This window comes from Sciurus vulgaris (genome assembly GCF_902686455.1).
Source record: "Sciurus vulgaris genome assembly, chromosome: 18".
Lineage (NCBI taxonomy): Eukaryota > Metazoa > Chordata > Mammalia > Rodentia > Sciuridae > Sciurus > Sciurus vulgaris.
This window is the reverse complement of record NC_136479.1, coordinates 35,863,511-35,878,952: the sequence shown is the minus strand read 5'-3', so window position 1 is coordinate 35,878,952 and position 15,442 is coordinate 35,863,511. Positions and strand designations below refer to the sequence as shown.

Here is a 15,442-nt window from a genome sequence, read left to right as displayed (position 1 = left end):
CAAGAACAGTTAGGGGGATGAGCAGGCACTTGGCGACTTTGAAGGAATGCGATTTTCTAATTAGGGGAGCTCCTTCTCCCGCAATTAACAGGTCCCCGGCGGCCGCAGAGTCCTTCACCGCGACATCTCGCGGGATGTGCGCTTTCTGAAGGACGCCCGCTGTTGTGCCAACAGCAGACTTGGAGATTAATTGTTGACATTTGAAAAACCAAACTCATAAACATGCCTGGAGGCGGGGACACCCTGAGAGGGGCAGTCCTGTGCGGACGGCCGGGAGGGGACTCGGGTTCAGCTGACCCCTGGATGGTGTGGAATGGGCTCCGGAGACAGAGGCTGGCCTGGCCAGCTTGGTGGCCACCCGCCCCCAGCAGTGCTTCTGGAGGACCTCCCGGTGCCAGCCGGGCAGCAGGCAGGGGTGCAGAGGTGACCGAGGAGTGACCTCAGTGCCTGGGCAGTCCTAGCTGGGCTTGATGAGGGGCCATGAAGTGAGGCAAGATGCCCTGGTAGGACGGCCACCGGAGGCAGCGAGCAGCGTCCCCGGGGTTTGTTCCTCCCGCTCCCCTACCCCAGGGCTGGCCTCGCTGACCACTGTCTCCTCAGAGGCACAGTGACCACACAGGGCCACCCCAGGAACACCCACACTTGGGGACTCACTCACAGCCACTTCCTTGGAGTTGCCCCAACAAGGGGCGGGGACAGTGGTTCTCAGCCACACTCCCGACTGTGGCAGGGAAGGGACCCCCTCTCCCCAGGACCCTGGCCCCTTCCTGCTCCTGCAGCCCCACCTGGGTCTCCCTGCCAGCCTTCCCTGCTGCCACCCTGCCTCCTTCCTCACCCGCTTCAAGGCCAGCGGCCCTGCCCTCCTCCTCCAGGGAGCCTCCCTGCCTTCGGTCTCTCCCTGACCTCAAAGCTCTGAGGACCCGGCTGAGTGCGGAATCTGGGCCTGGCACCTCCTCCTGCGCCTGTGCCTGGCCTTCCCCAGACCTGCCTGCTGGAGTCCTCTGGCTCATTGGTCCCCCAGCCTAGCCACCCCCACCACCCGGTCAAGGTCATGGTGCTGGAACAGCTGACCTCAACCTTACCTTGAAAGCCCTGTCTCTTCAGGCTCTCGTCCACAAGAGGGTCCCCGGAATCCCTCTCTGGGGCGGGGGAGAGAAGCCAGGTTGAGGAGGAGGCTCCCGGGACCCGAGGTGGCCCTGCCATCAGGGGCAAGCCGGAGGGAAGGGCAATGTGCTGGGTCCCCAGGAAGGAGACGGGACACAGGCCTGGAGGCCGCCCAGCCCACCCACGCCAGGTACCTTGACTGTCCACGATGGGCTCCTTGACGCCCTCGGTGAGCAGCTCGGGCCTGGAAAACAAGCAGAGCCGTCACCGCGGTCTCTCCAGTGCCCAGGGTGGCCCCGCCGCGGGCCTCGGTCCCTCCAGTGCCTAGGGTGGCCCCGCCGCGGGCCTCGGTCTGCACATCATGCCTCCTGGGGGCCTCCTGGCTGCACCTGGGCAGGCTGGGCAGATGTTCTGCTGACCTGTGGGGGCCACGCTGGGCTCTGAGGGTCCGGTGGGGAGCAAGGCCCTCTGGGGTCCTGGACTGGCAGGCTGACACCCTCACCTTGGGGACACCACGTCATCGTCACTGCCCACGGTTGCAGCAAGCGGCCTGGCAGGGAGGTTCTGGCGCTCGGTGCCCAAGTCTGGGCAAAGCCCAACCCCAGCTCAGCAGGCAGGGCCTGCAGGCTACGGGCATCATGGGGCTGAGGGGCAGCAGGTGGCCACAGGACAGGCACACCTCTCAGCTCAGCGGGAGGCCATCGTGGGGCAGGGCTGGGGCAGGAGGTGGCCAGTGGGGGAGGTTTGGTATCTTGGGCAGTGGGCGCCTCCTGGGCGTCAGCCAGTGTCCAGTGCGCCACTGAGGGAAGGTGGCTCAGCTCGAGAACCACAGCTCAGGAGCAGGAGGCCCGCACTGCATTGGGACCTCTCCTCTATGGGGAGGTGGGGGCGGGGGTCCAGGCACCCAGGGAGCTGGCAGCTGAGCAGGGCTCCCAGGCCAGAGCCCTTTCTGGCCCCACAGAGCAGCAAGCCACCAACAGAGGCCGGGGGGACTGAGGGCAGGACTGGCCTGGACTCCAGCAGGTGGCCTCCCTTCCACACAGGGTGGGGAGACCCTCGGGTCTTCATTTTTTATTTTTTGCTCTGCTGGGGACACCCAGGGGCCTCACACGTTACACAGGGCTCCATCCCCAGCCCTTTTTATCCTGAGACAAGCTGCTAAGCTGCCCAGGCTGTCCTCGAACTTGGCGATCCTCCTGCCTCAGCCTCCCACGCCGCTGGGGTCACAGGCATGCACCAGCTCCCCCATCGGGGTCTTTCTTTTTAATTTTCTCCCTATTTATTTTTATTTTGTGCAGCGCTGGCAGCAGAACCCAGGGCATGCCACCACTGGGCCACACGGCCAGCTCTCCTGCCTGCATGGGGCCTGGAGTCGCCACCCTCTCCCTCCCCGAAGGCCCCGCCTCCAGCAGCACGCCAGTCTCTGCTCCCGCACTGCCTCCTGGACAGGTCCCCGGGTCCCCTGCCTCACCCTGCCCCATCCTTCTCAGCATTCAGCTCTGCCTGGCAGGAGTTGGTGGCCGTCCCCCTTGGGTTGTGGCTGCCCGAGGGTGCTCAGGACAGTGGCTGAAGGTCAGAACGCTGTGTCTGCTACTTGTATCTCTCCAGCACCCCCCTCCAGTGGATGCCAGGTCCCACAGGACCGTGCCTGGTGGGCCTTGTCCCAGCTGAGGCTCCCTGGGCCACCTGCTCCCCTGGGGACACGGTCAGGACTCTCCTTCTCACCACTTCCTGCCAAACGAAGCCTGAACCAACAAACAGGAGGAACAAGCACACAGGCGACCCTGGTCCTCCCTCCCCCTCACTCTGCAGTGGCCACTGTCCCTTCCCAAGGGACGCTGACCCCGCCGGGCCACAGGCTGGATTCGCGGACAGTGATGGGAGGCCTGAGGAATGGGACCCAGGGGTCAGCGCCACATTCCAGCCCTGGCACACGGCGATGCCCTTGTCCCCTGGCCCAGGACAGTAGCACCGCTCCCCAGAGAGCAGGCAAGCCGGTGGGCACAGTCCCGGTCCCGACTGGGCAGACCCCTTAACGCCCTGCTGTTAGACAACAAGGAGAAGAGAAGGCTCTGCCAACAGAAGAGGGAGGGGTCAGTCTGGTCCTGCCGCTGGCGCCTGGGTGTCCCCTTACCTCTTGATGACGAACTGGATGCTGTTGCTGGCTTCCAGGATCTTCCGGAGCTTGGCGATCCCAAAGCAGTTGGGCCTGCGGAGGGAGATGCCTTCGGGCAGCCCCACCACGAACAGCTCCTCGGGGTGCATCAGAAACTTGGAGTAGGGCACCTTGACGGGCTCCGGGATGCCGATGGCCTTGGCTGTGGAGACACGGCTGCTGTAGGGGCACCCGCAGCTGCGGCCACCAGCCTCCACCCGTCCCTCGCCTGTGCGGGGAGCCCCGGGGCCTTCCCGGAGGAGAGGTATCACCCCTCGTCTGCAGGTGAGGGGCCTGGAGCTGCAGGGGCCACGACCTGTCTGAGGTCAGCGCCACAGAGCAGCAGGGACAGCGACATGAGCCCCTGCCGGGGCAGCTCTACAGCACCAGAGGCCTCCAGGCCCTGCAGAGAGGCTTGCTGGTTTCTAAGACCTGGTGTCGCACGCACCCAAGTCCACTGGTCCTGTGCTTCCAGTGGGGCCCTCCTCAGGTTTCTGTGATGCCCCAGACCTGGTGGCCAAACATCAGGTCTCGAGAATGAGCTAGAGCCAGCATGGTGGCCACACCTGCGATCCCAGTGGCTCGGAGGCTGAGGCCGGAGGATCAAGGTCAGCCTCAGCAACTTAGTGAGGCCCTAAGCAACTCAGATTCTGTCTCAAAATTTAAAAAAAACTCAAAACACGAAAAAGGGCTGGGTGGTGGCTCAGTGGTAGAGCACCCCTGGGTCCAGGCCCCAGTTCCAAAAAAAAAAAGGAGCCAGACCCAAGGCCCAAGCCACACTCTGCCTCAAGCGGCACGGAGCCTGGGCCAAGGCGGGCCACCTGTCTGTAGTGGTCTCGGGATGGAGGGCAGCTGCGCATATGCAAAGCCCACCAGCAGCCCAGTGCCCGGCAGACCCCAGGAGCCGAGTGGAGAGGCAGAGGGGCAGGTTCTTGCTGTGAGCCCCTGGGGACCCGACGAGGCCTGTCCATGAGGACAGGGGCCAGGCAGCATCCCGGAGGGCACGATACCTGGAGCTGGGGACATGGCAGGTGGCCCCCGGAGCCGTCCGCACGCTATCCCAGCCCTGGCGCCCTCGCTCACCGTATCGAGAGTTGAAGAGCAGTTCCACCTGCTTCCGCAGCGGCCGGATCACGTCCCCAGGGCTGTCTGCAGAGGAGAGGGCAGCTCAGTGGGCCTCCCTGCTTACCACACCCAGCTCTGCAGCCACCAGGAATGACCCCTGGGGACCTTGGGATGGGGAAGTGGGGGCGGGGACGGGTAACCTACGTCCTCAGAAACAGCCACTCCAGATGGAATATTACTCAGCCTTAAAGAAGAATGAAATGATGGCAGTTACAGGTAAATGGATGGACGTAGACCCCACTGTGCTAAGTGAAGTACACCAATCCCAAAGAACCGAAAGCTGAACGTTTTCTCCGAAAAGCGGCCGCTGATCCATAGCGGGGGAGGGGCAGGGAGGAATGAAGGAACTTTGGATTGTGGAGGGGAGTGAGGGGAGAGTGGGGTGGCGGGGATGGGAAGGACGGGATGAGGGGGTCGTTATTACCCCGTGCACATGTGCGGTTACTACGGTGTGACTCAGCACCGTGCACGGAAAGGGAAAAAGTAAGTACTTATGACACTGATACTCAGTCCACTTTCAGTTTCCTTCATAACTTCAAAATTTTTCTAAGAGTTTGTCTGGGTATCCACAGTGTTTATATTGCATTTGCTTTATATATATATTCTTATTTTTGTAGATGGACGCTATGCCTTTATTTTATTTATTTTTATGTGGTGCTGAGGATCGAACCTCTGCCTCACACGTGCCAGGCAAGCACTCTGACCTGGTTTTTATAGTCTTAAGTCAATCTGCAGTTCTCTCCTTTTTAAAGCTTTTGTTAAAGAATGTCAACTCCGGGCTGGCGAGATAGCTCAGTTGGTAGAGTGCTTGCTTTGCAAGCACGTAGGCCCTGGGTTCTGAGCCCCAGTACTACCAAGTTAAAAAAATAATAATAATAATGTCAATCCTTTTGTGATTAAACCAAACTTCTTGTGGACGCTCCGGGCGGGTCCATTCCTGGGCACCTGAGTGCGAAATCAGCCTGAGTGCACGAGGCACGCACTGGGCCCTCCTAGGGAGGCAACAGATCAGCTGGGCCGTGGCTTCCCTAGGCCTGAAGCAAGCCTGCAAATCCAGTGTGCCGCCACCAGGGGGCAGTGGCTTCGGCTGGTACTCAGGGTTCCCTTGCCAGGCTGGGCTCGGGGAGTGATGCTCTGTCTCCTCCCGTGCCAGAGGCAGGCGCCCCAGAGAGAGGCCAGAGCCACCCTCGCCATGTCCCTTCCTGTCCTGCGCCCGCTCTCAGCAGGAGGGAACTGGCTGCCTTCCCGTGAATGTCCACTAGCCCCAAAGCTGGCTGGGTGTTTTCAGGCCCAAGTCCTGCTCCCTGTGGAGACCAGGCTCACAGCCCAGCCTCAATCCCTTCGTGGAAAGTGACACCCAGAACAGCGTGGTGGCGGTCCCCGCGGGAAGGAGCGGCCGGCCTCTGAGCAGGGCCCCCTGGTCCAGAAGGAGCTCTGAGCTCCCCCAAAAGCAGGAGTCAGAGAGACGGGGTGCACAGCAGAGCCAGGGAGAAAGGGTGGGTGGGGCCGCGAGGGGAGGCAGCGGGGCAGGGGCCTCACCCTCCATGGGCCTCTCCTCTGGCCGCGGGTCCTCGCTGGGGCCTTTCTCTGGAAGAGAACAGGGAATCAATAAAATACCACTACTACGAAGAAATCAGAGAGAGAGACAAGACCACAGAGGACGTGGGGACGGACGCCAGGGCTGTCATCCCCCGACCCTGCACTGCCCGAGGGAGGCCACGGCACCCCCGAGGGGACCATGCAGGCAGCCGCAGGGCAGGCCGAGATGGCCGCGTTTGCACCCCAGGGGGCCATCCCTGAGCCACTGCGTCCCGGGGGTTGAGGACATGCAGGAATAAAACATCCCATCCTTCTGGTGACAGGGGACAGTGAGGGGACAGAGCAAGAGACAAGGCGGCCCTGGCCTGGCCCTGCAGCTGCTGGGGCTCAGAAAATGACCCCCAGGTCTGGTGCCTGACCTGCCCAGCACTCTGAGCCCAAGAAGCCACCTCAAGGTCCCTGTCCTCCCGTGCCTGCGTCCAGACCCTCCCTCCCCGAAGGCAGGGACAGCTTCCTTCTGTCCTCCCCCCGAAGGGTCGTCTCCCGATACCCTCGCCCAATGGGGCAGATCTGCAGGCAGGAGGGAAGGCGGCACCCGGGCCCCAGAGGCTCGCTGCCGGCCGTCCACCTCCCTGGACACCACTCGCTCCTCCTCTGGGTGAAGAGGGCCTCCCTGTCCCCTCTGAAGAGGCCTGCCAACCGCCAGTGCCACCACCCCCTGGCTCTCCCCTGATGCCCGTGCAGCTGACCGGCTCCGGGGCTTCCGTTCGCCTGCCTGTCCTCAGTCTGCCTGGGGAACTGCTGCCCCGAGCCGCCCAGGGCGGAAGGGACATTCCCTCACCCTGCGCAGCGCGGGGCCCACCCTCGTCCCCAGATGCTGCAGGAGGGGACCCCTGGGGCGCAGCCGGGTGCGGGAGGAGGGGTGGGTGGGGTGAGCAGAGGGGGCCGGCTCAGAGGCCGTTGGGGACCTGGTCTCCAGGGCTGAGGAGGGCGCAGGGGCTCTCAATCGCGGGCGAGCCGTGTGGGTAGCCGTGTCCACCCTCAGTGGACCCCGACTCGCATCCGAGCTGGGGAGCAGTGGGCTGGGTTGTGAGGAGGAGGAGGGACCTGGGAGCGCCGGCATGTTGAGGCCTGCTGACCCCTGACCACAGGAGCTGGGGCCCAGCAGGCGGCCTGGATCAGCAGGCAAATCTGAGCCTGTTGGCTCAGCCTAGAATGTGCTGGAAGGTTTGGGAGGGTCTGGTCTACCCCAGGCAGCAGCCCCCAGAGGTGGAAGGGCCAGCCTTACGGCTGAGGCCTACACCTTCCTCCCAGCAGGTGGGCTGTGCCCAGCTGCCCTGCCTCAGCTGTCCCGGCTGCAGGAGTCACCGTCCTGGGCAGAGCTCCCAAGGAGCGGCCGGGGGACCAGCGGAGCAGTACCCGCTCCCACCTGCTCGGCTGCTCTCACTGGGAGGCCAGTGACACCTGCCAGTCCCAGGCCCGCCCCACAGTTCTGCTGCCGCTGCCTGGAGACCCCAGAACAAAGAGACGCACCCAGGGCCTCAGCTCAGGGTCAGCTTCTGGGACCCCAGGTGGACACACCTAGAGGTGGCATTCACCACTGCTAGGACAGAGGCAGACAGGAGAGGTAGGCATGGTGGGGACAGAAGGGACAAGGCAGGACACCATGACGTATGGTTCCAGGTGGTTCCTGGTGAAGGAAGCCGCTGCCACGGTTTGGATATGGTTCCCCCTAAACCCAGGCAGGACTCAGATCCTCAGGGTCCTACATTCATGGTATTAAGAGGGTGAGACTGTCCCACTATGTGCACAGAGGTGGGGCTCGGGAAGTGACTAGACTAGCCATCAGGTGGCACCCCCATGACTGTATCCTGGATAAGGAGATGGAGAGGGACCACATGGAGGTACACACAAGCTCCCACCAGGATGTGCTGCAGTCCGGGGACCCTTGCCAGAAGCTGTGCCAGCCACCATGCTATTTGGACCTTTTACCTCTAAAACCATGAATGAAAGTTAAAACTGTTTTCTTTATAAAGCAGCCTGCCTCGGGTATTTCATTATAGTAACTGAAAAAGCTATGTCACACACGGAACACCTATTTAAGTTCACAAGGTGGCCTGAGGCCCAGGAGAGGGGATCGTTAGTCTGGAGTGTGTCCCTACTGTGAGTTGACCATGTGGGCAGCAGCCACTGCCCCAGGTAGTAACAACAATCTAGGGAGAGCTGGGAGGAGGTGATCAGACCCTGCCGTTACCCAGAGGGCCCCACTCAGGGGTCTAAGGACCTGGCCAGCGCTGCGGTCGGGCCCCTGAAACAAGCTGGCTGCGTCCACGCTGGGGTGTTTTCTTTAGGTACTGGAAATTGAACCCAGGGGCACTTAACTACTGAGCTGCCTCCTCAGCCTTTTATGATTTTTATTTTGAGACAGAGCCTCTGTAAGTTGCCCAGGCTGGCCTTGAACTTGTGATCCTCTTGACGGCCTCCCAACTAGCTGGGAGTTGGGGCGTGCACACCCGTCCCTGCAACCTCGTGTGTCTGTTACAGCGACGGAAAGCGGACCAGGGCAGTCGGTTTTGAGGGGGCACCTTGGAAGGAGCCCTGGAAACCGAGGGGCCAGCCAACCTGAGTCCCGGCCCGAGGCTGAGGCTGGCCTTGCTGAGGCCGCCTCCTGCTCTGTCGAGCCGAAGGGAGCTGCGGGCCTCGGCCATGCGGGTGGGGCCCCCACTGCTCCTCCTGACCTCAGCCAGGTGTCCTGCCAGCTCTCAGTGGTGACGCCACGCTGGCAGCTCCTCCTGATGTCCCCACCTGGTTCCACCATGGACAGCTGTGGAGCCTGGTCATGCCCGGCCCGCGCCTGGACAAACCCTGCCGCCTTTGTCCCCAGGGTATTCCAAAGCTTCCCGGCTGGCGGGAGACGCACAGCAGGCCGGTGTCCAGCACAGCTGCCCTTCAGTACTTCCTGCTTTCCCGTGCCTCTGTTCCTCCGGAGTCTTCCTCCCCAGGAGGGCACACCGCAGCTCCCCAGGGACCTGTGTCCAGTGCCGCGTCAGAGGGCAGCAGGAGGACTGCTCACGGTCCCTCACGGCCGGACGGGCTGTCCCCCACATCACTGTCACCATCCACACTGCCACCGTCACCTCTGCAGGAAGAGACTGCCCGTGGCTACAGACGTCACCTCCTGGGTCTGGATTCCTGGAGCCACCAGAGGTGCTCATTGTCACGGCTCCCCAAGTTGACGGATTTCCCTCAAAGCCACCTTGCTGAACGTGCCCGCTGCCCCGCGGTGCCGGGAGGCCCGGGGCCGCGCCCGCCTTGGCGTGGGTTTGCTTGCCCACCCTTCCCCGCCGGCACCTGGTTCATGCTGTGCTGGGACCTCAGAAGCAGCTCCAGGTTGCTGAGCAAGGCCGTGGCTGGGCTGCTTCTTGGCCGGGCTTCTCCCGGCCCTGGCTCACTCGGCGTCAAGGTCAAGCGCAGCCCCTACTGTGTACCCACCGCAGAGCCCGCCGTCCCGGAACGCACCTCTGACCCTCACCCTCCCACAGCCGGCCTCGCGGATCTCCGCCGCACTTCCGGAGCCGGATCCTGGCACACAGGCCCTCCTGGGGGCTCCGCACCAGCCTCGCGGCCTGACGCGCACGGATCCCAGGGATGATCGGGTCCCGTCCCCAAGGTGTGGGAACCTTTCCTGGGGAGCTGGGGTCCTGCCAGCTGTTGCCCAGAGTCCACTGACTCCCCAGAATGACACCTCCTGGGGTCCCTTCGAAACGCTTTCTGGGATCTGCTCCAGACCCAAGTGGAGAAAGGCTGAGCCCACCTGTGGGTGACTCGGATCTACCCTCCTGAGGTCAGCCCTCGGCCACCAGCTGTGACTTCTGCAGGTCGCTGGACAGGACCACCTGCCCAGATGCAAGTCCTCCAGAGCAGGCTCTTCCTCTGCAGACGCGCCGACCCTCGTCTCTGCTCTGAACCTGGGCTTCCGCATCCTCCCGACTCCTCCTGTTCCTGGCCCTCCATCCGGATGCTCCGCCGGTGGCCAGCGAGGAGCAGAGACCTCCCACCCTTACTCTGCCACCAGCACGCACGGCGCCACCTGCCTGCGTGAGCAGCTGATGCTCCCCTTTCTTTTTCAAGGTATTTGTTGATTTTTGGTAGAGGAGAAATAAAAAGCTGTGTCCACCCCCACGCACCCCCCGCCCTACAAATGCGCGGAGCAGGCTGCACCCTGCGCCAGAGTGTTTCACAAAACCCTGGGATCAGAGCCCTGGTGCTGGTGCCGTTTCCTTCCCCGTTCCGCCTCAGGGCCTTTGCACTGGCTAGTCCCGCTAGGAGGCTGGTTCCTGATATCCACAGGGACCTCCTTTGGGCCTTGCTCTGATGCTGCTTTCTCAGTGAGGTCCACTCTGACCTCCCTGATCCTAATCTGAGAGCAACTGCCGCCTCCTGCCCCCTGACACATCCCTGCCTGGCTCTCCCCCGGCACCTCTGCCTTGCTTGTCAACCTGCTGTCTATTTTGGCCCTGGATGCCAGCCCTAGGACAGGGCTTCTGTCTGTCTGGTGCACTGGCCTGTCCCCTGTACTCTGCACAGAATCGTTTACAGTAGGTACTCAATAAGTAACAGTGAATAAACAAGCAGAATCGTCCATAGATGGCTTCCAGAGAAAGGTAAGAACTTGTTATAAATCACACTTACATCCAGTTTTGTAGAAGGAGCCCGGCCCAGGCCAGAGCTTCAGACGTATGCAGGATTGGACTCTCCTAACCCCAAAAGCTTCAAAACCCAAAACTGTGAGCCCCAACATGATGCCACAGGGGGACTCCACACCATGAAACTTTGTTTCAAACACAAAATCATTTAAAGTATAAATAAAGCTGGGCAGGTTGGCACACACCTGTAGGCCCAGTAACTTGGGAGGCTGAGGCAGGAGGATCACAGTTTTGAAGCCAGCCTCAGCAACTTGGTGACACCTTGCCTCAAAGTCAAAAATAAAAAGGGGCTGGGGGTGCAGCTCAGCTGAGCACCCCTGGGTTCGTTACCAGGACCGCAAAATGAATGGACAAGTACAACACAACACGAGAGCTGTAGAAAGCCCTCCAGGCGCGGCACAGAGGGGTTCTGTCCTTAGACTCAGGTCCTCTAAGTCACCTCCGCATCGTGCCAAGTAGTTCAAAATTAAAACAAGGTCCTGATGAGGGTGCTCAGCGTGGACGGGGCTCCTCTAACAGGCGCCCACCTCTGGGACAGCCTGGGCCTCCCGCGGGTGCCCCTGCCCGCCTCTTACCGGTCAGCATCTCCATCCCATAACCAGAGTCCTCGGAAGGCAGATGCCCAGGCATGGAGTCCGTCATCTCCTCAGAGGTGGGTGAAGGGTCTGCAGAAAGAATTCCCGATGACGGGGCATCTGCTGCCGATTCCACCTGCCAGGGTCCCCCAGGTCCCCGTGGGCCAGCACACCCACAGACTAGGACGCTCAGAAGAAGCCGCGCCCTGGGGTGCTAAGGGCCAGCGGTGCCACGGCTGGGCAGGTCCGGACGGTCGGCCCCATGCCAAGCCCCCAGGGCACCCCGTTCACAAATGGGGAGGCGAGGCTTGGGGACTCTGGGACTGAGGTCCTCTTGCCTCCCGGTATCGTGTTCCTTCTCCAGCCTCCCAAGTGCAGGGGAAGCCAAGCCAGCCTGGTGAGGGTCGGGGAGACCTTCAGGAAAGTCCGAGGTGAGCTGGCAAAGCTTCCCCAGAACCCTGACAGCTGTCAGGATGGACGCGGAGGAAGCGGCCTGGGGACCCAATCACACCAGCCGCTCAACTCTTGCAGGTCCAGGAGGGACAGCAGGATCAGCATGACCTTGGGCCTCACCTGGGACAGTGACCTGAATGATGTCCAGGTCCTCTGGCTCAATTTTGATCGGCCTCAGTATGCCCAGCTCCCCAGAGGTGCCTGCGAGGAGGGAACGAGGGGTCCGGTCACGTCTGGATCTGAGCTTGGCCAGGCAGGGCCAGTCATTCCAGAACATTCTCAAACCCCTAGGAAAAGGTCTGTCAGTGCCCTGGCTCCTGCCCAAGACCGGAATGGAGGGCCAGGCAGGACCTCAGGCCTGACGAGGTGTCCCCAGTTCACAGGGCTGGCAACGGAGGTCCCAGGGCAAAGCTGCTGTCCACAGCCGGGCGGGGGGAGGATGCAGGTCCTGCCCCTCCCTGGGAGCTCCCAGCATGCCCTGCTCCTGCGGCGTGGGCACAGTGTGGGCACATTTGGGCTTCTCCCCAGGGCTGCCTGTGGGGCTGGCCACCCTCCATCCCTCGACCCAGGGTACACGGGCCCTGCCCCTCTCACCTGGCCCACAGTCTTCGGAGACACTGCCCTTGTCCGACCTGGGGAAAGCCAGGGAATGACCTGGTGTTGGCCTCCTGCAGGGCCACCCTGCCTGGCTAAGCTCACGCAGCCTGGAGCCCACTGTGGACACCACTTCTAACATGGCCAGCCACATCCCTTCGAACTCCCTGCCCGGTGAAACGCCTCCCTGTGCCTTGCTCGGGCGGCCACGGTCCTGCTCCTCGTCCCCCCACTAACCTCCAGGCCCTGGGACTGGCCAGTCTGGAAGCCTCAGGCCTAGCTGAGTGGGGGCTGGGCGGCCTGGGGGACTGAGCCTGAGGTGAGGGAGTCGGGCAGGGCCCAGGCAGGGCGCTGGACGGTGACTCCTCAGGCGGTGGTCTGGGCTGGACATGGGGATTGCAGTCCCCTCGTTTCCCCCAGCACTCAGGGCCTGGGCAGCGGGTCCTGGGGGTGAGGACCAGGCCATGCAGAGTGCAGACTGGCCTTGGCACTCAGGACAGGTGGCCGACCAGGGTGGTGTTCAGGGGAGACGGGTGACACCTTTGTCCTGAGGGGATGTGCAGCCTCCAGGTGGAAGGGAGCGGGGGTCTCTGTCTCCCAGGCCTCTCCGTGGAGCCTCCCTGGCCCGGGGGTGTGTGTGCGGGTGCCCAGGGCCTGTGATGGCCTGTGAGCCTGCGGGGCCTCGGCCAGAGCCAGGGTAGGGCCTCACCGGACAGTCCCAGCCAGGTCGAGGACGGCGGCCCTCGAGCCTTCTGCAGAGGGGTCCTCAGGGGGGCTGGCAGGCTCCACCTTGGTGGGATCTTTGGTAAACTTGTTCCCTGGAGGGAGTCAGGGAGGTCAGGATGAAGGCCGAGGGTCGCCTGGCAGAGCGTCGGTAGAAGCTCCTGAGGGCACCCTGGTGGGGGGGGGGTCTGGCCTCTGTCCCTCCCCATGGACTTTGAGTCCAGTCAATAGCCAGGAAGGGGTCCTGGGAAGACACGTCTCCCCTGGGAGAAGGAACAGAGGCCCCGGTGCCATGGGAGGCCAGAGGGCAGGAGAGAGCTGCCCAGAGAGCTTCAGGCTGGAGAGCCCTGGCCCTTTCTGGACGGGCCAATCAGGAACCCCAGAGAAAGGGCCCAGCTCGCCGGGGCCGTGCCGTGGGCCCATGCTGTCCTCTGACTACGCCAGGACCGGAAGGGAGGAGGGGGCGCACATCATCCCTGTTCTCAGGAGAAGCCTGGCCAGAGACCTGCCCAGGCCACGAGCTGGCGAGGCAGGCGAAGCAGCTGCGTCTGACACAGGGCTCCTGCTGCCCCGGGGGAGGCACCCCCTGCTGCAAGGCCCGGCTCTGAGCCACGCTGCCTGCGGGTGCTGCGTGGCCCTCTGCCCAGGCCGGGCTTCAGTCCCCTCATCTGAACACGGGACGGGAACAGAACTGCCCCCTAGGACGCTGAGGGGGAACTGCTTGCTGGTGTCCAGCAAATGATGTCGGCAGCCCTGGTCCAGGCGTCCCAAGCAAAAGGGGTTTCAGGGGTTGGCACCGGAGAGCCTGGGCCCACGTCTGTCCCAGGATGCAGAAGCCACAGCCCGGGAGGACGGGTCACGGGACACGGTCAGCTCAGGGAGGGACTCAGAGGCTCTAGGAGGGTCCCGACGGTGTTGCTTACCTGTGAAAATCCGCTCGTCAAACATCCTGGGGAGAGAGGAGAGGGCGTGAGGGTGGGGAGGGGCTCTCAGGCGTGGGAGGAGCCTGCGGGCCGTCCCTGGGTCCCTCCTTCCCCAGGGCACAGGCTGGGGCCCCAGGGGCGGCGAGGGCAGCGTTGTGACCTCAGAAGCCCCTCACAGTCCGTCCACGGCCAGAGTCCGCTGGGCCAGCGGGGAGGTCCTGGAGGGCTCATGCAGGGCCAGGGCCTCTTCCAGCCCCCAGCTCCCCTCGGCCATGGGTGGACGGCTCAAAGCCCTTCCTGGACCCGATCCTGACCCCGTGCTCATCTTCCCTGAGAGTTTTTGCACTGTGATGCCACCTGGGCCCTCAGGGACGGGGAGGCCGCAGCGCAGACCAGACCTGTCTGTGGACCAGTCACACTGGGGGACCCACAGGGGCCTCGGCTGGCGTCTCAGAAGCCAACGGGGCCCAAGCAGGGGGCGGAGGATGCTCCCCTCCGGGAGGGGAAGGAAAGGCTTCTGGGAGGGCGGCCTGAGCTTAGGCGGGAGGGCCGAGGCCGGGCTGTGGCAGGAGGCTGGCTGGCTGGGCTGCAGATGGAGCCGCTGCAGGGCAAGGCCCAGGCCAGGCCTCCGCCTCGGGGCAGTGGCCGCAGAGGGGCACCACAGGGTCAGACGCGTTGCAGGGAGGACCAGCGCCAGGGGCTGGCTAGGTCACGCAGATAGGCGCCCGGACGCCAGCCAAGTGGAGCGAAGGTCAGAGGGCGCGGCGGGCTCCTGCCACCTGCCACACACCTCAGGGCCACACCTCCGGGCCTGGGCTCTGGCCTTCTGCCCTCAGCCTCACCAGGGGGGCGCGGCTGGCAGAGGGAGGCTTCCGGCAGAGCCTATGAGCGGCGGAGTGGCTGGACTTGGGGAAAGGGCCTTCCTGATCATGCAGGCTCCAGGTGACATGGGACAAACGAAGGATGTCCAAGCTGAGCACTGGAGGGCCCAGCAGGATGGTAACGGGTAAAAATAAGTCAGTCCCAGAGCCAGGGTGGCAGGGAGGCCAGCGGGCGCCCAGGTGAGGCTTCCTGCTCCCCTGTGGGGCCCAGGCCAGTCCCTGCGACTCCCAGAGGACACACTGCACCCCCCGAGGCCCTGCGGCAGCCACAGGCAATAAGCCCGGGCTTCCTCTCTGAGGCCGCCTGTCCTCCTTGGCCACACCCAGCCGGGAGTGGCCACGGTGCACAGGGGCTTCGTCATCTAAGGGGTTATTTATTAATCAGGAGCACAGGGCGGGGCCGGAGGGGGACACAGAGCAGCTCCAGGTCCCGGGGTCGGGGCGGCCTGGACTGCAGGGCCTGCTCAGAGGGTCCTGAGTCCTAGAATCCTCTCCCAGGTCCTGCCGGGCTGGGAACCTGGGTGCTGGCTCTGGGTTGGTCCTGGTGGAGACGCGACCTGGGCCTCGGGAGGCCAGGGCCTGGCACCAGGGTCCAGGGGAGACTCCCAGCCACGGTCAGTTCAGGGCAATTCTCCAGAGGGGCCTGTGCCGGGTCAGGGCCCCC

At 63.4% G+C, this 15,442-nt stretch overlaps 1 protein-coding gene across 1 annotated transcript in view; it reads right to left on the bottom strand.

Annotated features, from left to right (window-relative positions):
• The window catches only part of GTF2IRD1 (GTF2I repeat domain containing 1), an 84,044-nt gene that overhangs the window by 22,728 nt on the left and 45,874 nt on the right, over nucleotides 1-15,442 (bottom strand). The window contains 10 exon segments of the mRNA XM_079120726.1: nucleotides 1,083-1,139; nucleotides 1,299-1,348; nucleotides 3,239-3,422; nucleotides 4,343-4,408; nucleotides 5,924-5,971; nucleotides 11,205-11,294; nucleotides 11,778-11,858; nucleotides 12,252-12,289; nucleotides 12,961-13,069; nucleotides 13,898-13,923. Coding sequence (XP_078976852.1) covers nucleotides 1,083-1,139; nucleotides 1,299-1,348; nucleotides 3,239-3,422; nucleotides 4,343-4,408; nucleotides 5,924-5,971; nucleotides 11,205-11,294; nucleotides 11,778-11,858; nucleotides 12,252-12,289; nucleotides 12,961-13,069; nucleotides 13,898-13,923 — 749 coding nt within the window.